General features: G+C 35.8%; 1 protein-coding gene across 3 annotated transcripts in view; it reads right to left on the reverse strand.

Annotated features, from left to right (window-relative positions):
• Positions 1 to 275: 275 nt before the first annotated feature.
• Positions 276 to 25488, reverse strand: part of HGF (hepatocyte growth factor) — a 54841-nt gene continuing 29628 nt past the window's right edge. For 2 of the 3 annotated variants that reach the window (XM_042018472.1, XM_042018471.1), the window contains exons 8-18: positions 17612 to 17786; positions 16051 to 16178; positions 14543 to 14645; positions 12588 to 12727; positions 10627 to 10665; positions 10053 to 10149; positions 7243 to 7317; positions 6506 to 6652; positions 5724 to 5830; positions 3701 to 3846; positions 276 to 1594 (exon numbers count right to left, since the gene is read on the reverse strand). In XM_042018472.1, the coding sequence (XP_041874406.1) occupies positions 1424 to 1594; positions 3701 to 3846; positions 5724 to 5830; positions 6506 to 6652; positions 7243 to 7317; positions 10053 to 10149; positions 10627 to 10665; positions 12588 to 12727; positions 14543 to 14645; positions 16051 to 16178; positions 17612 to 17786 (1328 nt within the window). In that variant the 3' untranslated portion in view covers positions 276 to 1423. Of the gene's footprint in view, positions 1595 to 3700; positions 3847 to 5659; positions 5831 to 6505; positions 6653 to 7242; positions 7318 to 10052; positions 10150 to 10626; positions 10666 to 12587; positions 12728 to 14542; positions 14646 to 16050; positions 16179 to 17611; positions 17787 to 25488 lie in introns of those variants that run through there. The other variant, XM_042018473.1, reaches the window with a different exon arrangement.

Genomic DNA, 25488 nt, shown 5'->3' on the forward strand with positions numbered 1-25488 from the left:
ATGTAGTTAGGTGTGATACACAGACCAAATGCTGCTGGAAACATTTTCAATTTACACAGTCACAAGTGAAGTAACAGTGCTGTTATTTATGCAATTACATGTACAGTAGTAAAACTAGCGATTGGATATATGTTGTATCAATTTTCCAGAAATCAAAGGGTAATCAGTGCCACCTATAACAACATATTTGTACAATACTTCCAGACATAAAACTAAGTGCCTACAGGAGAACAAGCACTTTTCACAGATGATGATTTTTTTTTTTTTTTTTTTTCCCCTGTCAGCATAAAGGAAAATGGTTGTCCTATACAAAGGCAGGAAACAAGCAACAAAACTATTGGTGATGTTGTCCATATTAAATAAAAGATCATATCAATCTCTGCAATTGTTTTATTATCCTGAAAGGAATTATACAAAAGAAAGAATTTTGTCCAAATCTAGTTAAGGTTTTATTGAAGTTCTCAACTATTAATGTATAACTTACTTTTCCCAGTCTTAAGTCTCTCAGCCAGGTGCCAGGTTCAACTGTTCTTTTTCCTGCTGTAAATGCAGAGTTTCATGAAATAACTAGAACCAGAGAATTTTTAATACTTTTCTGTTTAGAAAGATTTGGGCATATTTGATTTAAATTTCTTTTAATGCCTAAAGTCTTCCAATAGCTAACCAGGATTACTTTTTCAAACTATCTTTAGCATTGTAAATCCACAGTTATTTCTGGGTCAAAATGATCAATATTTTGCTAACCCAAATGGGGTTTGAGATATCTATTACAGGACCACATATACAGTGAAGGAATCAAGTGCAGAACTAGTCTGTAAGCACTGTGTAAAAGAAAGTGGTAGTGACTTCTATGAGAACTCTGCTTATGGCAGGCTTGTCAAAGTCCATCAAAAATGAAAAGGTTACTTACTAAAGATATTATTTTTTAATAAAATACTGAAATCTTTGACCTCTTATAAGGGGGAAAGAGAAATATGATCATAAATGCTGTCCTTGACAGATGCATATATCTCTCAGTAGGGCTTTTGTCATATATGAAGAGAAATATATGGCTCATAGAAAGAATAAGATGTGTTAAGTAGAACTATAATTTGTTTCTCCTTCTAATATAGTCTGAAGAGCAGCATAAAAGAGGTCATACGATCTATTTCTACAAAACCATTTATCATCCAGTAATAATGTCTTTGCAAAATTGTTTATCCATTCAAGTATCTTCAGGAGATATGTCATCATACTTGCATATATTGTAAGTCACTCCAACATTTATAAAACAACACTGATAGACAAAAACACCAAAAACACCCATAAATATTAAAAGAAGCTCAACAAACTTGACTATCAAGTACTTAAAAAATTGTTGATCTTTACATTACACATTAGTTACATGCTGTCCAAAATCTTTCAGTGGAAGTTGTTGAGTTTTTCAGGGTTTTCTGTAGGTCATCATAATCTTGTGTATCCACCGGGAATAATATGAGACTCGAACAAAAATCCCAGGACGATTTTGAATGGCACATCCACGGCCAGGAACAATGACACCAATTACTATCTTCAGCCTGTTTTGTTCACAAACCAAGGGACCACCATAATCTCGCTAGGAAAAATGAACACAATGAATGTCACTTCTCAAAATGCTTCAAGACACAGCTCCCACCTGTCTACTACTGAATGGTTCCTTTTGGTGATGACAGGGTGCACACAGGCAATAGTGTTTTTCTTGACACAGGACATACACCAATTTCCAATATCTTTTTCATAATCAGAACTTATGAGAACCAATGACAAAGTTGGCCTCTGATATTTTGTTCCTTTTCATGCAAATTAAGCTCTGTGGTCCATCTTTACATGTGATTCTAGTGACTTCAGACTACCAGATTTTATTCACCTCTTTAAGCTACCTGCAAGTCTAATATTTGTTTATGCAAATATAAACCAGATGAGCAGAATGTGAGTTGACTGATAAATATCTTTGTTATGATCACAGGCTTTGCATCAAAGACTACTGAAAAAGTCAGGTTAGTATTTTTCTTTCAGTCAATCATCTTGCAAGGCCCTAGGATGAGAATCTAGATGTACTAATAGGCAGGGGAGAATAACAAACATAATAAAGGGTAATATTTTTTAGGCATTGAGACATAAGTTGTTAAAACTTTTTTTTTTTTTTTTTATTCTGAATGAATCAGACTCCCATACACCAGTTCATGCATTCTATGAAAATTTGGAGTATGACCCACTGAGATCAGAATTAGATACTATCACACAGATCTGGGACTTGGACATAGGTACTGCAGTTTCTACCCAGGCTAAAGGTAGACTGGACCCAGCAAACCCACTGCAAAACTAGACAGCAAATGCTCATATCAGATAGTGAGTCATTGTTTCAAAAAATGAAAGCTCACAATTAGCATTGCATTCTCTCTGGATCACCAGAGAAACAACAATGCTTGACCTTTATTTGGTTTGGGATTTTTTCTGACTGACGGCAGACTAGTTCCCACATGAACAATGAACTATGTCAGCACCATCAGAGAGGCTCATAAAACACTTTCAGGAGTGGAGTTTCACCTGCCAATCTGATTTTGTTCTTCTGCCTGTTCTCTGCTGAGGAAAGTAGCTTCAAAGGAGAACTTAGGGAGCAGGAAACTGCTCAGTGATTAAGACTGATTGCTAATATTAATTCAGTCCATTTCTTCTTGCAGGGAAAAACAAAGTGCAGAATCCCCAGCAGATTTACACGCAGATGTTTCATTTATAGGCCTTGACAAGTCTAAGACCTCATTTACAATTAAGTTTTTTTTTTTGAAGAAAATACTTTGCAACAAAAAATGATCCCATGGAATATTAATAACAAATGGAAGAAGCCTCAGCTTTATGAAGATGACCTCTCTTCCCCATGGTTTGGTAGTACCCTTGGGTAGGGAAATTTCACTCTATGGTTAATATTGGTATTAGGAAATCAACAATTCTATTCCAGGTAATAAATACTTAATAATGTTCATGACTTCCCTCCTTCTAGATATCCTCAGTCAGATTTTCCACCGAAAAAAAAAGATTATATCTTCCTGTAATAAATTATTTACAGTTTTTCGCCTCAGATGTCTTTTCTCCATCATCAAAACTAGTGCTAAGCAAAACAACTGTATCAAACCATATGATCAGTGAAGTAGTTCTCCTGTCCTCACCAGTATGTTTCTCAGGCTAGACTACAGAGACCAAAAAGCTCCAGCCTTCTGACTGATACAAACCTCAGTATATTTTTGGATCTTTCTCCTTCCTTCCTAACTTTATCAACTCTGTTGAGTACTGACTGTTATGTACTTTGCATGCAATACCTCATCTAAATATGAAGGTGAATTTGCTCCAGCTTTTGCTTTCTACTCAATCAAAACACACAACTATTGCTGCCACAGAGCTCACCTTAGTCCTTATTATACAGAATACAAATTTGTCTCAGTCTAGTGAAGTGTTTTAGTTGTATGAGTATATTTAAGATTCACATAAATCTTCCAATATGTGGTAGCACAGTGAAATTGAAGCAATTTCTGTACAATGACATAAAATAGAACACTTGCAGCACAAATCATTTTCCAATGCAAAAGTTTAGTGCAGTGAGAATAATTATAAAAAACCTCCAGTAATTTACTTTTTGGCAAAGAAATAGCTAGGATCCTAAAAATGTATTAGGAAATGCGATATTTACCTCACAAGGCCCAGCACCTATGGTTTCAGCCACAGCACAGATTTCAGACTCATTCACAGTGATCTTCCCTTTGAAATATTGGTTGCACTTCTCATTTCCCAAAATAAACAGGTTTGCTACTCGGAGAAGGCCATCATAGTTAACTACTACAATTGAAAAGAGAACAAAAAAGTTATTCTATTTTAGGGGGAAAAAAAGTGTTTCAAGATACAGTCTAGATAAATTTATTCATGTAATTTCAGTTATTGTACTTTCTCTCCAATACTCACATTTTTGTCTATCCCCACTATTATCATGGTTTTGTATTTTGGATTTCTTATATTTTCTGCAAATGGGATTTGCCAGACATTTGTTTGGTTTTCATGTCTATTCAGTTCTCTGAGAATATCTGGACAAGTTTTTAGTATTAGAATAAAGGGTTGGGTAACTGGGCTTACTCTACAGCTCACCAGCAGCTTGCCCAGACATCAAAGAAATCAGAAAAAGAGCCTGAAAATGTTATCACTCCATCAGTGGATGGAGGATTCTTCTCCCTGCCTTAAAGATGAGTTAATGTGTAACAGTGTCTGCCATGGCCTAGGGAAGGACATGTGACTTGAAAAAGACTGTAATAGAGTGGAGTTTTTCTTATTCTGTGCTGGCTCAGCTACCCTGAATGACTTTGTGCCTGCAAGGGCAGAGCCACAGCCTTGTGCAATCTCCATTCATCAGTGTGAAGGTCAGGATGCAGGAGCCCTGTGGAGCTTACTCTTGTTCTACATGTTGAAAGACAAGCCTGTACAAGCTGCAAAGATAAATAAAGGGTCTGGACCTGCCCATTCTCTGCACAGCCATCAAAAGAAAATGCCAAGCTTGCCCTCCACTGAGTTATTATCCTGTTTTCTTGAAAAAAGTGGATGTAACACTTCTTCCTTCCCTGACCGAGATTCTGTGAGGATTATAATAAGTAGTGCATAAAATATTAGCACAAAGTCCTTGGATGACAGATGTTATGTATTTACTGTATTACATAACTCCACAGCATTGCAAATTCCTTATCAGTTCTCCTAAGCCAAGCTTTCCTGTGATGCTGTACTGTGCTCCAGCCCGATGTCCCTGTCCCCCAGACAGCCGATGCCCCCAGAGGATGGCTAATATGGGCATGCTGGGAACATCAAAGGCAGTCATTTGGGAGAGGGCTGGTACAGATTAATTGCCACCCACAAAGAAATGGCAGAGTAGTGGCTACAAGGAAGACAGCCTCAGAATTCCAGCCTAGTTTCTGCTCTGCTTCCAGGACAGTGTGAGTATATTGCTGCTGCTTACTCAGGGTCTGTGGCAAAACAACATTTGAGCACAGTAAATATTGGAGTAATTATTGTCAACTGGCAGCTATTAACTTTTTATCAACACATAATTAGCCAGATATAGCATTTACTAGACTAAATAAATGTCTGTTCTCCCACATATTTGTATTTTCTTCACACAAAACTGTGTTTAGTAAACATTAGTAAGGTTGCAAAGTCAAGTTCTCAAAAGTTAGGAAATGCCAGACTTAGGGTTGTCTGTGCATCCCTAGTTCAGTTATTGTGCATGTTAATAAACTCTTTAATTATATGTTTCTGTATTAGTGTTTCCACAGAGGCCTGCTTTGGGTTACAGAAAGAGACTGCTCAAGTAGATGAAAAAGAGTTTGTCAAAAAACCCTGTGAAAACTCTGCAGAGCAATTCTTCTATTTTTTTTTTTTAACATGTAGATCAGTATTTTTCTTTAATTCATTCATTCCTTGAAATGTTGAATCATTTTTCCTGTCACTGAAAAAATAACAAAAAAAGGAGACACCAGTGGAAAATATTTCATATTAGATTAACTTGGATAACAGGCTCAGAGATCTACAAAATTAGAAAAAAAACCCCAATTCTATTTTATAACAAGAAGTGTTGGACAACTGTGGCATCAGGCAATACCAGCAGCCTCACCTATAATGACAAGAGGAAGTAAGTTGTCAACGTATTCATTTAGTTTTTAAAAATAGTTTCTTACATCCAGTGTATCCCCATCCATAAACACTGCAGCTGGTCTTCTCTGGAATGGTACATCCAGAAATGGGCAATCGGATTATTTCTACAAAATTTGTCAATATAGCAGGTCTGAAAAGAGGAAAAACAAAAAAAAAAAAAAAAAGGATTTTACTTAACCTTCTAAAATGCATTTTAAAAATTACATTGCCTATTATAGACCACAGCAATTAAAAACTGTGCCAATACTTTTCCATTCATTTTGTCTTTGAAGAATATGATGGATTCTTCTACCTATTTTTTGTACTACAGCTCCTAACTGTCAAAAAAATTCTTGAAATGCTGTCACCACTTTTATGCTATTTAACTTGTGTTTTAATCTTAAAAGTAAGTAGTGATGGCATTTCATTTGAATATATAGGTTTGTTAAAGTGGAGAAAGTTTGAAAGCTTATATACACACAAGGATCTCAGCTACAATCTGCTGCTTATTCTATAAATTAAAACCATATACTAGTCCATGTGAGTACTTTGTGGATTTTCTTTAAATCTCCCAACAAACCTAAACATGGTTATCAGGAAAAAAAGTGTAGGCATGATTTTTCAGGAGTGACATCTGTTTTCTGAGTAATGTAGATGGACCTGCACTTCTGCATATACCAAGCAAAATTTCTTTCAGTTGGAAATTTACTCCATGGAGACAGCATCTGTAGTATTGGAGACAGTAGAGCAATAAACCTGCAAATCTCTTAGGAAGAATCCCACCCATCAGATGAAAATCCCAGAATTCACAATAGCAGCTACTAACCTGCTAAGTTTCAGTAAGACCAAATCTGACCCTGCAGGGCCATATACCAACTGGGAGATATTCCGCACTTGTCTACGCTTCTCCTCTCCCTTTCCTTTGATGTTATGGACTCCAAGCCAGGCTTTGTAGTCTTTCAAATCTTTGTACCTAAATGAGGGAAAGTTGGTTATGATTTTGCTGACTATATAATAAAATAACTAAAAAAACTCTGCTTAATATGATTATTCTGGAAGATCTTAACTAATGCTCTTCAGCAGAAATGGCTCCATGCTGCCAACTGCTATTCCAAAATCAACATGCTTGGATGTAAGGTTTTGGCCTGAAGCCATTACATAATTTTAACTGTTACTAAAATCTAATTTTTGTTTCATAATAGTATCCAAATATTAAAATCCTTGGACAGTATGAACCTCTGAACTTTTTTAGATTTACCCAAGTTGTCTATTTTATTTTGTCCAGTTAAGCAGAAGCATGAGATTATTCTCATAAAAAGGCAATTGTCTAACCATGACACTTGGAAAATCTATTTATGCCTCCATGTAAAATAGCCAGGGCTATCTAGATTTACAGCAACAATAACAGAAAATACCAAGGTCCCACAGGCCTTTTATATCAAAAAAGCAGTGTTAAAGCCAAACAGGAGGGAAAACTGCTGCGTTCAAGTTGAAGAAGCGTTGTGCTGATAAGTTCCTGAAAATAGATGGATTTTAATATTGCAAAGCTACAGACTACTGTACCGAGAAGGGAAACACTGTCTTGCTGTAAGAACCCACTCTTCCTTTATCAAAGTACCACCACAGATATGCTTATTCCTAGGGGGGGAAAAGAAAAGAAAAAAAGGTTTAAAAAAAACCCTCGAAAAAACATAGTATTAGTTTCTACACAGTCAAAATTTTAAAGAGTGCTTTGCTCCCCACACATGTTGGCTGGTGAAAAGTAGCAGACTGACAACATGAGGAAACTTGTCTCTGTCCCTTTGCTCTACAGTTTCAACACTTAGAGTAACATGACTTTGGAGAGCTTTACTCCAATGTGCAGAAATCAGAAAGAAAGACAAATTCAGTTACTCTGTTCATTTAGTGGTTTCAAAGCTGAATTTGTAATAAGACACCTAATTTAAAATTAAAAAAAAAAAAAAAGGTCAATTCTTTGTAACAGGAACTGGACTGAAACTTTCAAGCAAGTCCCCAAACTGCCACCAGATGTAAACAACATTTGGTCATTATTCATGTAAGTATTATTCAAAGCATTGACCTCAAGGTGGAGAGTTCCTATTTGATTACAAGCCCTATGAGATTTGCGTCCCCACGTACTTCAGTTGGAAACAATCTGCAGTGTATGACATTCAACATGTGATTATAGAAAACCTGAAGCATAATATATCAAGTAAAATTAAAGCAATTAAGCATGACAGTTCTTTAAAAAAAAGAAATACTGTGGAATGTAGATTAATTAGTTTCCTTCTTTGTGCCTCCAAAATCACATTTATTTTCTGTAGCTCTTCGGAAAGTGAATCAGAATTGTCAGCAATTTGGGAAAAGCTTAAAATCTCACAATTTATAAATTCAAATCACACAAATGTTCAAAGCTTTGCAAAGAACTACTGGATAGATACCAGACTATATATGGAGTTCTAAGACAGCAGGATAACACAGAGCTTTGCCTTTTTAGTTTTTTTAATCTTATTTTGGTTAATGAGAAAAATATCTGGTCCAAAAGGCTGGAGTCTTTCTAAAATGTAGGTTCTAGAATGTTTTATTATAAAAATATTGCAATCAGGAGTATAACTATGTTCTTCCATGTTGTGTTTGTACCACTTATTATCTTATCATACACAATTTCATTATCTGAGTTAGGAGATTCATTAGTACACATAAAAATGTTAATTCCAAATTTAAGTGTGGGACAAATTTAGAGCTGGTTCCATGAAACAGATGAAATCCATTTAAATGCACTTAAATATACTTGGTTACAGAATCTGGGTTGGATTTATAAGAAAATTTCATTGATCAATTTAAAATTTAGAGGTTGATTTTGGTTACCAAATACAAATAGTTTCTAAGTTTCACTGAGCCTTCACCATTCAGACAGAGCAATTCCATTTTGAACTGTACAGTTAGGTTTTCTTGCAGAAAGTTCAGCATTCATTAAAATTTTGTTTCAGACAATATTCTATTTGCTTCCTTGGTAACAACACAAAATAAAACTACATTTTTATGCCCACATGTAATACTTGAAGATATATTTTGCTGCTGGAGTTTTCCAGGAATCCCTTATTCATAAAAGGATCTGCAATCATTTAAGAACTCATCTGTTTCATGGAATTTTATTGCATAGCATAAAATTCAAATACCCTAACAATAGCTATTTAAATTTTAGGCACCCAGATGTAATTCACCTTACCTGCCTAAAAGTTCATCAAATATCAAGGCTATTTTTAAAACAGTGCAAAGATTAACTTTACCAGGTAGTGATTTAGCCCACTTAACTGGTTACTTAGTCTAGTAATATAGTGATCTTCCTCTAGAAATTTCTTTCTGAGCCATCTGATGCACTCCCAGAAAGGTTTAGATCTGATGGATCTCATAAGATGCAAAGATTACCAAGGATGGGAAGGACCACCCCAGAATTTCTATAGCAATGAAGTGATGTAGAAAATAAATTTTTTATCTTTTCCTTTCCTCCCTTTTTTCATTTAATACCTCTTTTACAACATAGTTTTAAAAAAGATGATGAATCATGAACTAATAGAATTGAGCTTTACTTTAGTCTGGCCCAGCAGACAAAAGAAGCTGGTTTTTTATAGTTTTTTTTTTTTCATGATAGAAGATCCAGCACCAATGGATGATATATATCCTGTTATAAATTAATGATTCACACTTCCAGCTGATGAGTTATGAACCAGAGTAAAGAACATAGGAAACAGCCATTCTGTTTTCTGGCTTTTCCACAGCAGCAAAGATTTGCCATAATGTAATACATGTGTTATACACAAGCTGTACGTGTCAGGGTCTTGTTTCACAGAATGAAAAGGATTTCCTTATAGCTCCTACTTATGGTTTTTTTTTTTGTTTTTTTTTTTTAAATACCAAATAAATTTTAATTTCATGCAATGACATGAGGAGAAAGCTCAATTTGACACAGGTACAAATCCTGAATCCTGCACTTCAGAACTAAATGCTCTGCCATCAAAGTGAAAATATTGATCTGAAATTTGATTTTTTTCTAACAGTCTCTAAAATAAACAGTTTAATGCTGAATGCTAAGCCAATGTTATGAAAAGGTCTGCAGTAGCTAATTGCAAGAGCAGAACACTATGAGTGCTTTGCAGGTTCGTGTGTATAAGTTGATGATAATGAACATATAAAGTATTTCACTAGCAGAGTGAATACTATGGCATCACCTGACATTAGAGGAATGCTGATTCTCTGCTCTTACAGAATTTAACTGCAATGTAGAAGTATTCTTATTATGGTCAACACTTTCTACAGTTCTACAACGAATATCCTAGTAGCTGTATTGCCCTTCTAATCAAAGTGATATTTACCTGTATGTCAAACTAACCACCCATCCTTCGTTAGTTTGTGTTGGGATTCCATTTACAACTCTCAAATGTTTTGTTGAGGCACAAGGAATGGCAGTATCTGAAAGCAGGTCCAGAGATCACATTTTACTAAAAACAGTGGTAGGAAACCTGCACAGTTGCACATAAGGACCACAAGAACGTCAGTATTTATTATGGATTAACTTTCTTGTGCTAATGCAATATATTTCTAGGCCATCAAAACTACTTCAGTGAAGCTGAGTAGGTCTATTTAAATATCCATAAGGAATATAAAATACATATATTTAAATAGTTTTCTTGAGATTTACATAGTTAAAAAGCAAACACTGAAACTCATTACCAAATCCCACCACTGGCAAGACATGGCAGTGAGAATAGATAAAGGAGTATAATAAAACTATTCCCCATTTTTGTCTTGTAAAATTAATTTTGCTCAGTCTGTATGGTGGGTTTTTTACAACTTTAACTGACCTTTATCTTGTTTCCCAATTGGAAAGAAATGTCTAGACTTAGAGGATAGTCATGCACTGCACAGTTCATATACAAACTTACTTACCATCCAAACTGATTGCAGTAGGAGTTGTATCACCTTCACCTAGATAGACACATAAGATAGCCATAATACAAAATTAAAATACATTTAAAAATTGAATAGAGTAAAATTCAACAACAAATGGCATATTGTTAATTTTAATGGTTCAAAAAGTTTTAAACTTAAATGATTTCTTCGATATGCTGTAAGAGCAGTATTTAATAAGGATTAAAAAGAAGGCAGAATTTTATTCCAATAGAATGAAATAAGAAATAAAGATTTTGTAATAGGAATGTTGAGCATTTTTCTTCTTGGCTGAATCCTGAAGATATCAGGCTGCCTATCATGTTCAATTTACATGATTCATTCAAACAAGCAAATGCTGAAAAATGAAGTTATGACTTTCCTATAAGCTTTCAGGAAGTTTAGAAGTCATGTGATTAAATCCAAATAAGACTGAAAGAAATTCTCAATTCCTTAAAAAAATTCAAAAATAATTTTAAGTTCCTATCAGCAAAAACTTATTCTTATCAAAACATGTTCCCCAAAATCTGGTTCAGTTCTTCCATCTAGTCAAAGTAAAAAAAAAACCTGTTACAAGTTTGTTTAAACTTGGTTCAAAATTTTTTGCCTTCAGTGACATGTACAGAGTGACCCAGCATTATGAGCTAGAGGTACAGGTGTAGCTGCTGAAAATTTGCACAAGGAAATTTAAATAGTCTCATCCAACTAGATTTCCATCATTATACAAATACATATATATATACATATATATATATACACACACATACATATATATATACATATATAGAGATATATAGATATAGATATATATAAAGTACCTTAATACTAGTCCATATGAGTTATAATTGTAAAACAGGCATATTCCTTCTCTGGTGCTTGACTGCAGAAATGTACTACTCACCAATTCTGTATACCCCCCAAATGTTTGCTGAGAATATATCCTTAGGAATTCACAGATCCAAATAATGAACTCAGAATAAATGAATAAAAAGTATATTTCTTCAGCTGTTATTCTTCATTTATATTGACACAAATAACCTTTTGCACAGTTTGTTTACTCTTCACATAGATGCCAAAATATCACCTGAGACTTCAAATACCACTTCTTAGAGATTCTGGAGTTCAGACTATGAGGAAATGCAGCAGATTGCCTCTAGGAATGAGTGTAACATTATCCTTAACCTCTAGAGATCACAGACATGCATTCAAAAGCTTGATTTGCCATTTAAGTGTTCTCCGAAGACATACAGCAAAGTAACTTAGAAATAAGAACTGAAGAGAAAAATTTTGAACATAAATGTGAATTGCACATTTTTCAGCATAAAACTATCTTTTTCTACTTGTCATCAGTTTATTACTGAATTCCCTAGGATTCTTAATTCTGTTTATTTAAGCTATTTAGATTTAAACATTCAATTTTGGAGGCATGATTTTCCTAATTCTTGCCAGGAGTTAAATCATCCCATAAACATCCAAAGCAGAATCTAATCTTTATAACACATATATACTTCAGCATATATATAGTGAGTTATCCTAACATTACAAAGACAGATCACACAAAGAGACTCTGAAGCTTGTAGCCCAGAAGATAACTCTGCCTGGGTTTCTTGAGGCCACAGCCAGCAATCTGACCGCTAGACAATTCTTTGTCTCCGTCCAGCCCTCATTCAATAGCTAGATCTGCTGGAAAATGTTTGACCATCTGTAATAGCCCTTTTGTGCTCCTGCTGCATAAATAAGTCTTGAAATCTCCAAGCTGGTCAAGGAAAAGAACCCCTTGTTCATATATTGCACAAGCAGCTTCTGTCTGCTCCTTCTCAGTCACACACAATTGATTCTTGATAGAATCAAACATTTTCTGCTGCCACAAATGACAGTAGTAAGGTGTGCATATGCTTGTGACACTGTGGCTTCCCTGGGACTGCACAGCTGACAATGCCTGAGGCATACCAAGTACTCACATCGAGAAATAGGGCAGTAATCCCAGGGAACAAGAGGATCATCTGTGTAACACCAGGGACCATGAAAATCATCATCTGGATTGCGGCAATAGTTTTTCTTCAGTTTACTAACATCTGGTTCTCTGAATATTTGTATATGCCTACAGGGGAAAAAAAATTCAAAGTGTTGAAAAGCTTTATACTATAGCCCAAATTTTCAAAGGTTAAATGTTGCTTTGCTCTACATTGTATTATTAGCTGATTGAGAAGCCTACAGGTCAGGGTTTAGGGCTGGTTAAAATCAAAGAGAAGATGAGACCCAAATATTTGCTGGATCTGGGTCCAACTTTCCTCTGGTTGGTATTTTAAGCACTGTGTCCACTGGACAGATGGAAGGCTTCTAGATCTCCCACTCAAGCTAAAATCTCTAGATACCCTCGAGAGGGATCGTTATACTGATTAGAAGAGTGTCTGTGATGCCCTCAGCACATCTCCAGGCCTCTCTAGGGAGCACAGGTCACCTCTCCTGCAGGTTAACAATATAAGGGAGCATTGAATCTACAAAGCTAAATCAAAGGCAAAAGAAAGGCAAACTAAGAAAGTTAGCAAGGATGAGCAGCAGGCAAGGAGAAAGATGAATGACTCAGACAAACTGCAGTGATACGTCACCTAAGTTGCAAACCTACATGAAGCACTTCAGACATGAAATTTTGAGGTCAAACTCTGAAGTAGAGGAAGATGTTTATTTTTGGCTTGTCAGATACAAGAATATGGGCTTCCTTAGTTACAGCTGTACTGCTTCTTTAGTCCATAACCAACTACACATGCTGCCTCTAGCACACCCATAACCAGGGAAACTGTTGCAGTGAGACAGATAACTCCCCAAAGAAGTTCCCAGATGGAAAATGTGTGGGAATAAGAAAAGAAAAGCTGATCTGTGCTCTATTAGATGAATGCAATTGCATCAAGTATCCAGTAGGTTTATATTGTCTCATTCACACCAAACTAAGAATTATCAGGCTTCTCAGAAAGCAGGAGCTTAAACTTCTCTTTCCCTCGCACAGGCAGCACACTGAAATATGTATCCTCTCTCTCACCATCTGTGGGAAGAAACACATATAGTCCAGGTGATGATTCCAGACAGGACCACTGAAGTCTGCCTTTTGCAATACAGCTTCCCCAAAGGCTGATTTCCTGACTTACACAGTCCTTCCAGAGGACAATGTCTTAAATGTTCAGCACTGTGACTCAACAACAAGTACCAAAGCTAATACTGACATATTTGCATCAGCTTCATAAACTAAAGGAAAATGAAGGGGAAACCATTTCCATCACAGTCACTAATGTGTGTGATATCTCATACATAGCAAAACTTTTTATGAATCCCTTATTTTATATATAGTCCTGTTAATTCATTTTACTTCAACAAATAAATTAAAGTAGCCTGCCATTTCTGCTACTTGAATACAAAGCCAAAGTAATGATAAACAACAGAAATTGCAGGTCTTTTTAATGGCATTTGATGTCAGTGTCACTAGACTGTAGACTCAAGAGTCAATTTCAGGCTGCAAGGGACGTTAGGTGACTTCAAGTCCAACCACCTCCTTGAAGCAGCATGAGCAATGAGATGAGGTTGATGAGATAACCATTTCCTGTCTCATTCCTACTATCCTCTCATTGCACCAAACTTTCAAGGACAAGGATGGGGTAAAATAGGCCAGTAAACTGAACACTGATAAACATCCCAAAGCCAGCAATTAGTGGTTAGCCCGAACAAAGTCATGTCGTGCAATATATTTAAACATGAAGAAAAAGAGAAAAATATAAAAATAAAGATTAGGAAAACAAAGATATTAAAAACTCCAGGGCATAAAGGGATACTTTAGAATCCACGGAGATGAAAAAGAGTTGCCATCTGGAGGCAGTATTTATTCAGGACTCACTGAACCATCTCTTTCTTTTTAATATGTACACACCTACGTAAGTCTTCAATATTTTTGTCCCATGTGGAACAAGTTAGCCCAAATCTTGTCTTGGATAGATTCCCCATGTAACTCTTGCCATTGCCACGATAACAATCTGGAAAAAAGAATGTTGAGACAAAAAAGTGGAGGGTGGTTGTGCAACATCGAGAAGAAAATTCTTCCTTTCCATCAGTAATCCAAATTATTAAAGACAAGTGTTCTATTTAGTAAATGCTGTACACTATTAATCAGACAACTGTATAAATCAAATCAGAAGAAAAACAGAAAATTGTTTCCAGATTTACACACGTAATCTTCTGTTTGAGACCTTCATTCTCAACACAGTAGCATTTTAATTTTTGTCTTATTTAGCTGAAATGGGAAAATTTCTTTGATAAATAGTTGGTTTAAGATTAATTTAGATGGGTCACAGAGAATATTCTAAAAGTTGTCAGAAGATAGTTTATTCGAATCCAACAAAAATGGTCCCCTATTCCTCCTTCCACGGAAAACAGGCACTCGGTTTATCTTTGTGTATCTTCCAGATACCGGCAACAGTATATAATTCTAGACTTAAGTATTACTTCAGCAAAATCAAAAATTCAGCATGACTTTAATTTTAATGTAATTCAAAAACTTGCCTGTTCACTCCAGCAGAAGTCATGTTTAATTCATAAGCTTTTATCACAAGCCTTTTTGAGACTTTTTAAGAGGATTGTTTAAAATGTTCAGTACTACAAAGACATTTTGCATAAAGCACTTAATTTCATATTCATCAGAATTTTTACTTTTTGATAATTGATACTTTACAAGAAACACAGAATGAGTATAAAAGTTTAATCCTTTCTTTGAGATAAGTCTTGCAACTGCAACTTTTTCAAATCTTTGAAATGAAAAATTGGCTAAAACTTAAAAGATGGAGCTGTTAATTCAGCCTGATGTATGGTTATAAGTCTGAGGTCTTAGCCTCAGTTTATGCTATGATTGACATCCATTCAGGATGCAACACTACTCCTTACAGTAATAGCAAGACCTCATGGGAAAAACATTTCCATGAAGACTCAGAATGAACCTCACAGGCAGAGTCAAGTAAGAACTCAGAGGATCAACCCCTTCTAGACAAGGAGGTACATGCAAGAAAAAATAAAGGAAAAAAAATCGCTTTTGGTAACCTCATATGCAATTTTAAATAAACTGTGAACTAAGGAAATCATCTCAGCTGTGGAAAAACACCCTTCAAACTAAGAAATGTAAAGACAGTAGAGTAGATACATAGATTCGCCTCTAAAATTCAGATCCAATCAAATCTTTGCTGCAGCTTTCCCTGCTGAAATCAAAAATTAAACTGAGAAATGAATCTCATTTACACCACAATGAATCCCAAACATGTAAATAAAACCAAAGCAGAACTACATAGGTATAATACAGATACAACTCTTCAGTTTTCAAGCCTGTCCACTTGCTGTTTGGAACAGTATAGCATTCACTTAAAATCGTATTATCACCCTTTCCTCTGTTACCTTGTTCATTTGATACATCGCACTTGGGAATCTGGGAGCAATAACCAATACGGATGTTTGGGTCAGTGGTAAAACACCAGGGTGATTCAGATCCATCTGGATTTCGGCAGTAGTTCTCCCTCAAATCCCTATAAAAATAAATATGTTAGCTCACAGCAGGGAAAACCTAAACCCACCAATGTGGTCCACTGTTTTTTGTTATGAATTAACAAAAATACAGGCTCCTTCAGGTCTCCGTGTTACTGATCAGTGTCAAGTGCAAGGAGATAAGGAGCCAGTAAGAACACAGTGTCCAGAAAAAAAATTAACTGTAATAAGAATATGTTTATGGAAATTCATTTTCAGCAGATGTGTTTTGATGGGATATACGATTTCATTTGAAGATTAACAATATTTTCATTCAGGATCCTCCATCAAAATTTGCATGCAACTGACATTGGATACACCTGCAATACATTACAAGTGCTTTTAAATACAAACATTACCAAAGTGCTTAAAACTCCCTACTTTGAATGGCTCTGCTGAGTTTGGAGAAACAGAGTGCTGTAGACTATCACTGACTCATTTAGGAAACTGAGTCATGGAAAATAAAAAAAGTGTATGTTGAAATTCTATACAGCTGTTACCTTTAAAGTAAAAGTCACAAGGGAACATCTTTAAATGTCTTTTGCAGATTGCGTGAAATAGTCAAACCTCTTAAATGTAAGTTTTATTTCCCCATCTCCTGACAGTTGTTGCCATGTTCTGTGCATCTCCATATTTCACTGTATTTTTTCCATCTGCAGCGCTTACTGATAACAGACTGTGGAAAGAATGGGCCTAATACTAAATATCAGTAATTCTTACTGATATTTACCCATCAATAAAGATATTTAGTACAAACTGGGCTGTGGCTTCATTCTGGTCAATGAGGTTTCCTCTATGCTTACTTAAAAAAGGACTGAAAAAACATTACTAACTGCCTAAAATTAGTAGATTATTCACATCTTGGGAGTTCATGAACCATACAGAAAGGTTCAATGACCAGTGTAAAAGCAGTCCAATTGATGCAACTAAATTTAGTAATGAGCAGAAAAAGGATTTAAAATATGAAAACTAAAAGAAGTGTTTTCAAATATTCTAAATGTTAATTATTGCCAAGAAGATTACATTTATGTAATAATTAGGACATATTGAATTAAAGTCAACAATCAAACTGTGAAGAAGTTTTTAGTTCCATAAAAAAAAAACCTGTGGTAATATATCAGCACTGTTGGGATTCAGGTCCCAGTCTGGAATACATCCTGACACTTCACAATCAAACTGGTGAATATATTCTTGAAAGAAAAGTTCATAAAAATCCCTAGGGTTTCACACAAGTTCATCTAGAACTACTGCTTTGAGATCTGAAGGAATGATTTTCCCAAGCTCAAAAGGTTTTGAGCCTCAGCAGGTAGAGCGGATGCAGGACACAGAGCAGGGACAGGGGCCCTATGGTCTACTCGAGTGGCATGACTTGTAAACATTTCAAAACTCAGCTCTTTTCCCACTGCAGTAATAACACCCACACATCTTTACTCACTTGCATTTGAAGTTCTCGGGAGTGATGTTGTGCTGGTGAGGAAACTGGGAGTCCCACCTCTGGCACTGGGTCCCACTCCATATGGTGCTGACGGTGCCACGGTAACCCTCACCCTGTCCCCGAACGCACGTTGTCGTCTCAGCTGCCGCCTCTGTGCTGTTCACCACACTTTCGTCTGCAGACCCAGACAAGAAGTGTTGTTTCATTCTCTTAAGAATGGCTCAGGATGTCAGGTTTGAACTCCACATTATGGATGGAGTAATGGGTTACATGATGTTCAAATCATGGTAATTGCAGTTCTTTGGTGAAATTGCCAATGTGATTACAGAGTAATTTTTTCCTCTTTACATTTACAATATCCACAAAATCAAAGTAAGTGCTGGACTTTATGCTAGTTTATCCACTTGCATGCAAAGAATCTGCAATATTTTCTTGTGTGAGACACCTGGCCTATGTTGTATCACTGGAGATCAGAAGATATTCCTGGTTACTTTTTCCAGTTCAGCAAATATCATTCCATCAGCTTCAAAAACCTGAGTGACTACCCACATGCGCACTGTGGTGTGGTAACACATATTTGTAGGATTAAAATACAATTGGGTTCCTCTAAAGTATTCCCAGAATATCAGGTCACAGGAAAAAAAGATGTAAATAAAAAAAAATAATAAAAAAAGAATATAAATCCTTTATATTATCCATTATAAATTAATGTGCTAAATTCTCCTAGAAGGTTTTTTTTTCTGCTTCATATGGTTAAAAGAGGAAAAAAAAGGCCCAGCTTTTGAAATCAAATATTAGTATTCTCTACAGAGAGAAAAATGTTTTAAAGACTAACAAATTCATCAGACTCAAGATCTCTTACAGATGTTGATATACTCTGCACTCACCCTGGTGTGGGCTGTCTTGAACTAAATTCAGAAAACCAGTATTTTTTAAATGACTCATTCACATAACTTGAAAGGTTCTTTTTATTTCTTATGCAATTTTCATAATTGCAAATTAATGGCACAGATATTGCATCAGATATATATAAAGTAGTACAAAACTAAATACACTACAGTAAGGGCAACACTTCTGCAATATCCTCAGAAGTTCCCAATACAATATTTTTAAAGTAACTGTGTATCTGTTGGTAATTGCTATTGTTCACAGTAAATATGTTATTAAAGTTCCTTAGTTAGTTTTCTTCAAATGGTCCAGTGAGTAGAGAAGTATTTGTGTGTTACTCATAATGTAGTTCACTCCTGGTAACTTGAGCCAGTTCCATGAACTTGGAGAAAATATGGATCTTAAGGAAACCAAATGTCATAACAGATGGTTTTGGCTGATTTGCTAACTGATCTTTGACGTTAAAGATCATTTCCCTGTCAGATGATAACATCAAGTTTTGCAGTTGAATTATACATTTATCCATGCATCCCTTTTTCTCTTCATCTGGTTGATGTTTTAAAATCAGTGTTTCATGGTCAAATTCATTTCCTGTCCCTCCTTCCCAAGCCAAATGTTGTCCTGTTTCAATGGGATTTTGAGTTCCAAACTCATTCCAAAGTCAAAAGGATATGGCACTGAAAGTATCACAAGGAGGTTTCTGCAGGCTGACAAATTCACTCTTTCTAGGGGATTCATCAAACAGGCTTGCAGCCAGTAACTATATGTTTAGTCTTTATACATCACTTTTTAAATAATTAGACTACAAAAATATTAATTTGTACAACTGATAGTAATAAATATTTGCAATATTCCAGTTTTCAATCATAAATAATGTATGAAAACAAATGGAGTTATATTCTAAAATAGCTTCTAAGCTGATTAGAGTGAACATCACTGTGCCACATTCAAATACATATTAGTCTTTTTTAAAAATACTTGCATGGCTTTCACAAAAATGAAAAAGATTTGATGAAAAACTTGAGGGGGCGGGGAGAAGAGTTTACTAAGATAATAAATTTCAGCAGAAACCCTGGCTTCATAACGTTTCCTAAGTAAATTAATAAATTACAACTACATAACTCTAACAAAAAAGTCTTTTTAAATAATACTAATAATGCACAAAAAAATCAACCTAATACAGGCTGTCGCAAAGACCTTATCTATACACAATAAGTTACTACTTCAACTGTAATGAACTCTACAGTGCACCTACTCTGGACTCAGTCATGCTAAAGAAGAAATAATCAGTATCGTGTTTATACATCATTATGTGGGATTGAGTTTTTTTAAAATCACATGCCTGAAATGAAATAAGTAATTCATTAATTGATTTAAGCAAGGCCACAGTAATTTTGAAGTGCATTCCTTCTTTTTACGTCTGCAGATACACAGCTCATTGTTGAACTTTACACTGCATGTCTGGACCATGACCTCTATCTGTAGATCAGATTTTACAATTTGGCCATGTCAAAACATACAACATAAAGGCACCAGAAATACTCAACTTTCACATTGTCATGAATACTTGCACAGCCAAGCCACTTTTGCAAAGATTTGCACTATAATGACTAAGAGAGAAATTATTTCAAAATGTACAACGTGATTATCTGCTACTACTTTGTGGCAGCTCTCAATAAGAATTCTAGTAATGAGAAGGATTGCTAAAATATTCTCATTTTAGTTGATAAAGCAATTCCATTGTTCCAAAAAGTCCACAGAACCCTCCCCAAAATCTCCTTGCTGTACCACCTGCATATACTACAAATATCTCATTTTAAAACATGAAAAATGAGGTTCCAAAATATTTCTGGAACTTAATTCTGAAATTCTGAGGGCTTGTGCCCTCAGAACCAATTCCCATTCTGGCTTTCGAGTCTCACAGAAGCCTCAAAACTTACCAATCCTTGAGAAATCCTTCATTCAGCTGGTGATTCCACAAACAGGCATGATGGGAACAGTCTCCCTGTTCCTGTTAATGAAAGTTGGGCTGGATGTGCACAGGAACAGGCAAGAGCTTGAGAAGCAGTGCTTGCCTCACCAGACACTGCAGACTATACAGCACTTGACAAACTAAGAAGTGCTCAGGCTGTCCAAGCCTACAACTTACAGAGTCATCTCCACTCAGTATTGGTCTTGTTGTTGAGGCTAATTTTTCATTGCCCACATACCAAATTAACTAAATTTAATAACTCTGAGCATGAACATCAGATGTGCAGAGCATTGGTGAGAGAGCCCTAAGAACACACTCACCAGTTCTCTTACAAGGCAAAATCAAGATCAAGATAAAAATCTGAATTCCCATCCTTATCCCAGTAATTCCTCTAAAATATAACTTAAGATCTGCAAATCTAAGGGTTTGTTCCAATAAGAAAGACACTATGAATTTAATTAGATTAATTTAAAGTCAACGCATAATCCTTACTTTTTAAACTAATATTTCATAGTGGAGTTTCCCAGGGTTTTTTGCTTCAGTTCAACTTTTACAGTTCTGAACTGAGATTAAAAGTACTGTTAAAGAAAGATCGCACAAAATACCATCTTATGAAAGACCACTATTTATAATTTATTGATAAAGTGTCACTACTTACTCCTGTAGGAAAGTTCATTATGAAGAAAAGAATTTGGTAATTGTTAGCAGCATTTTGCTACTTTTGAACTTTGTGGGTTTTTGTTTTCTTTTTTAAATTCTAGATGACTAAGATTAAACATGTAATTCAGACAGATACATGAGGGGATTTCCCATTAGTAGAAATACTACTAATGTTCACATGTTCACTCTAAAGTCCCCAACCAAAGGGCAATAATGCAAAGATATTCTTTTTCTTCCATAAAACCCTCCCTACTCTGATACTTCAAAATACATAACTATATTAATAAGGGCCGGCTCATACATTCATAGATGCTTAAGTAAAAAGATGAAACATTATCCAGAGTCTTATGTGTAAAGCCACAGATAGTCTTCCCAGTCCTGGTTCTCACAGCAACGCCAGCATGAGGGAATCAGCAGGAGCCTTGAGTCATTCGACAGCTGAAGTAACCAGCTAGATACTATTTCTGACTCTAATCCAAATGACCCAGAAGAAAATCCTGCACAAATTTTAGGTCAATGGTGAGACTCCTACTGACTTAAAAGAAGTTAGAGGTTTTGCTGGAGAATTCATGTTCTTTCATGACAACACAACCTATGTATTTTTGGAAAAAGACACAGTCGGGAACTACATCATGAGGAAAATACCTGTTCTTGCTTATATTAATGAAATATCTTTTCTGCAGTGTCAGTCAACAGAAGGAAAATGTACTCTGATTTGTAAAAAATATTTAAAAAGTTGATTCTAAACGTGATCCATACAATTCTGCAAATATCAGTAAGAAAGCCGAGTGACATTTTGAAGCTGCTCATGCTCAGTTACACTGCCTTCAGGCATCCCTTCCTTGAGCAATGGCATTCACAGTTCTGGGCAGTAGTTTAGTGGCAGTTTCTTCCTTTCCACATTTTCTTCAATGCACTATGACACAGTACATGAATGGAAGACAAAACCCCACTGATTTCTAGCATTTTCCTTTTTTTCAGTAAAAACATATGAGAAAGTGAAGAAATGAATTATAGCCAGGCTCAAGAATCACAGTACTGAAGAACTCATTGTCACCTAAAACTTTCACACATACAGTTAAATTGTCCTTGAGAACAGAGAGACCTTGCCAGGCTCTTCCAATGGCTACAAGAAGACTTTAAATTCAAACAATTTTTATTTTAAATCAATTTAAAAAAATTGATTTCCTCAGGTTCAAAGTTCTTAAATCTCACTTTCAAAACTATCATAGAAATGATGAAAAAGATTTGAGAAGGATCCTTTTTGAGGAAATGTGGATTAAGCTTTTGCATAAGCAGTGAACACAGGACCTATTTTTTGTCTCCTTGTGAAGCAAGATGGAAGGTAATACTTTCTCAACTACTAAATATCTCTTTTCACTACCCCCTTTCTATAAACACCTTTATCTTTTGCAAATATTAAGCTTAAATGAGTGTTACTTTCATTTGTTTACATACAATGATTCAACAAATAACTCTTTAATCAGAACTGTGCATTCAAACGGGCAGCTGAAATCTCTGTTTCTAAAGAACAAGTAATTTAATATTGGTGGGGTTTTGTCTTCCCAAAGGCTGTAGGCACACTACAACAGTTCATTTTAGATCTAGATTCTGAATTTTGGTGTTTCATTACTTGCTCTTTCCCATCAAACTGAGGCCTTTATTGAATTTTCTCAAGGCTTTTCAAGATCTGGTCACTCCTGGCTACTGTCAGTGGTTACTGGTGGCAAAGGCTAAATCCATGTTAAAGGCATCTGGGTTGGTAGGATATCACATAGGCATCGATGAAACACTGTTCTTAACACAATAATTCCAAAAAGCTGTGCAGTTCTCAAATGACTGATATAAGTAGCTTCCTTTATGGGCCTCAGCACCTCTCTGATTGCCCTATAGCTCATCCATAGAGGAGCCGCTACCCGTTTGGGGTTTTTTTAAAGCAATATTAGTTCCCTGCTCCTGTCTTCCCTGTAGTCAATGTCCTCACTCATGCCAAAATAACAGTAATTTTCCTTTTTCATGTTTGCTGGCACTGCTTCCATTTCTTCATTTCATCCTACACTTCTTCATTGCTGTTAGTTGTCCTTTTATCCTCTCTTCTAACTAAAAGTTGTCTCAAGCCAAAACCACAGACACATATGTGAGCAACTTCAAACCAGTCCTGGTGTCCCCAAAGTCTTAATCCAAATCCAGTTTTTGCAGCTTGAGCCATCTCTAATTCCTAATTGCTCCTGTCATCTCTTTCTCACAGCCCTGGCTGTAAGCCACAGTGTTTTATGCTGCATTCTGTGCTTGGAAGTAAAATTACAATGCCCTCTCTCTTCAGTCTTAAAACCATATTTATTTTCTAAATGCTTCCTTCCACCAACTTTTTTGCTGAAAATTTTGTATATGAGCTGTTGTCAGCATTTTGGCTATAGAGCATACTAGCACTCACAACATGTAGCAAAAGCCACAGGCAGCATGCTGCCTTGTGGTCACTCCCCAAAGAGAGGACACCTACATTTTTGTATATGCTCCAAGGACTTGGATTTGCAAAGCTTTTTTCCTAATTAGTATTTCTTGTAAATTAAATAAACAGTCCTCAGCATAGGAATTAAAAACCTGTGTGAGAATCCAAACCACAAAGCTATAAAGGCCTATAACTCATGATGTTCTCTTTTTAGTGTTTTGAGATTGCAAACAGCCCCAGCTTCAGAAACACAGAGCAGCCACTGAAACCCAGAATAGCCAAGTGTTTTGGGCTCCCTGCTAGGAGGTGGGAAAACAGTTTTTTTATGAGCCTTAAGAAAGACAGAAAACTGAAAACAGGGTTTTGATATTTTCTGTTAGTATTCTGGCCATCAAGATGGTGATTTAACAGTAGCATCAGCAATAAACTCCCTCACTGGGTTATAAAGGAGAGCATCGAGCAGCGCTGCATCTTACATAGAGGGCAATGTCATATGCCTGTGAGAAACACCCTTTGAAAGTATCTGCTGGATTAAGCTTTCAAGACCACCACTTCTGTATTTTTTCTCATATAGATTGCCTTATTAATTTCAAAAGAGCTACAGTTTTCTGCAGTGAAAATACAGTTTTACATGTGAAATTTCCACAGATTTTAATATATTTTCTAACTGAAGGAAGAAATTTCTAGTTCATTCAGTGAACTTTTGCCTAGAAATGAGACAAAAGGCTTTCATCACAATATGAAAATCATTACACTGTGTTCTGGCGAGTTTTTTATTTCATTTTAATCTTTAACTTTTCTTCAGGACTCTACTATGATTTGGTAGACAAAGTTGATAATCCAGTAGTTTGCAGGAGATCTCCCACCCAACTATTTTATAAAGCTGAGGCCAGACTGTAGATACTGAAAGTTGCATGGGGCGTAAGCTTACGTGACCAACAAAGCCAGATGTGAATCCTCATAACACTGACACATCAGCTCAGGAAATGCCAAAGGATAAAGTTTTATAAAAGCTGCATTTGTGAAACAGTCAGCTGTAACTTAGGAATACTTTTTTCATAATAATAACATATTTAGCAGAGGAAAAGAACAGTTCTAGAATGCTACACATGATTCATATGTTATCTAATAATTTGAGAAGAGTAGGAAGCACAGTTTAGTTTAGTTTAAAAAAAAACAAACCACAAACCAAAACAAAACCCAAACCAACACAGGCCAAAAATCCAAAGCAACAGCTCCTTGCTTAATGGAGTAACTAAAAATTTGAAAGATGATTCAGCTGCATAGCTAAGCCAGTCTGTGTTTACAAAGTGGAAGGACTGAGCTTTCCTCTTTACCAAAGACTATCAGTAAGTCACGATACAATGACATGAGTTAGTACTGTAGTTCACAGGTAAGACTTTCAGCATGGCCGTGACTTAATGGATGCCCGACCCAAAACAGGCAGCCATCCTGGTAAATTTCTTCTGTCCCTGGACAGCCTGATTAGACATTGCCCAAAGTATCAAAATAACTTTGCCTTTTTTACAGTGGAATAATTTTGATAGTTTAACTACCTTATACTGGAATTACAATGACGTAAGATAGAGTAAGTTCAATTACTCTGCATCAGGAGGTACAGAATATTCTTACTCAACCCTTGGATTTCAAAAATGGGCAACTTGATTAGACCGGACAGGATCTCCAAGACATTAGACTGGCCTAAGTTATGAACATCCAAGGAGAGAAAATCCTGAATTATTCTGAAAATGCATGGCATAATTGCTTTGGTAACGATTCTAAGTGAAGGTGGAGAATCCCCCTTTAGGCAGCAACTGCTCACAAAGTTTCATGTCAGAGCTATTACCTCTTCCCTGCCACCCATCCCAATATTTTAAGCATGTCTCAACAAAACTGATTCTACCATCT

This window comes from Corvus kubaryi, unplaced genomic scaffold, assembly GCF_017639235.1.
Source record: "Corvus kubaryi isolate FWS band 111438036 unplaced genomic scaffold, C.kubaryi_AGA036_p1.0 137, whole genome shotgun sequence".
NCBI lineage: Eukaryota > Metazoa > Chordata > Aves > Passeriformes > Corvidae > Corvus > Corvus kubaryi.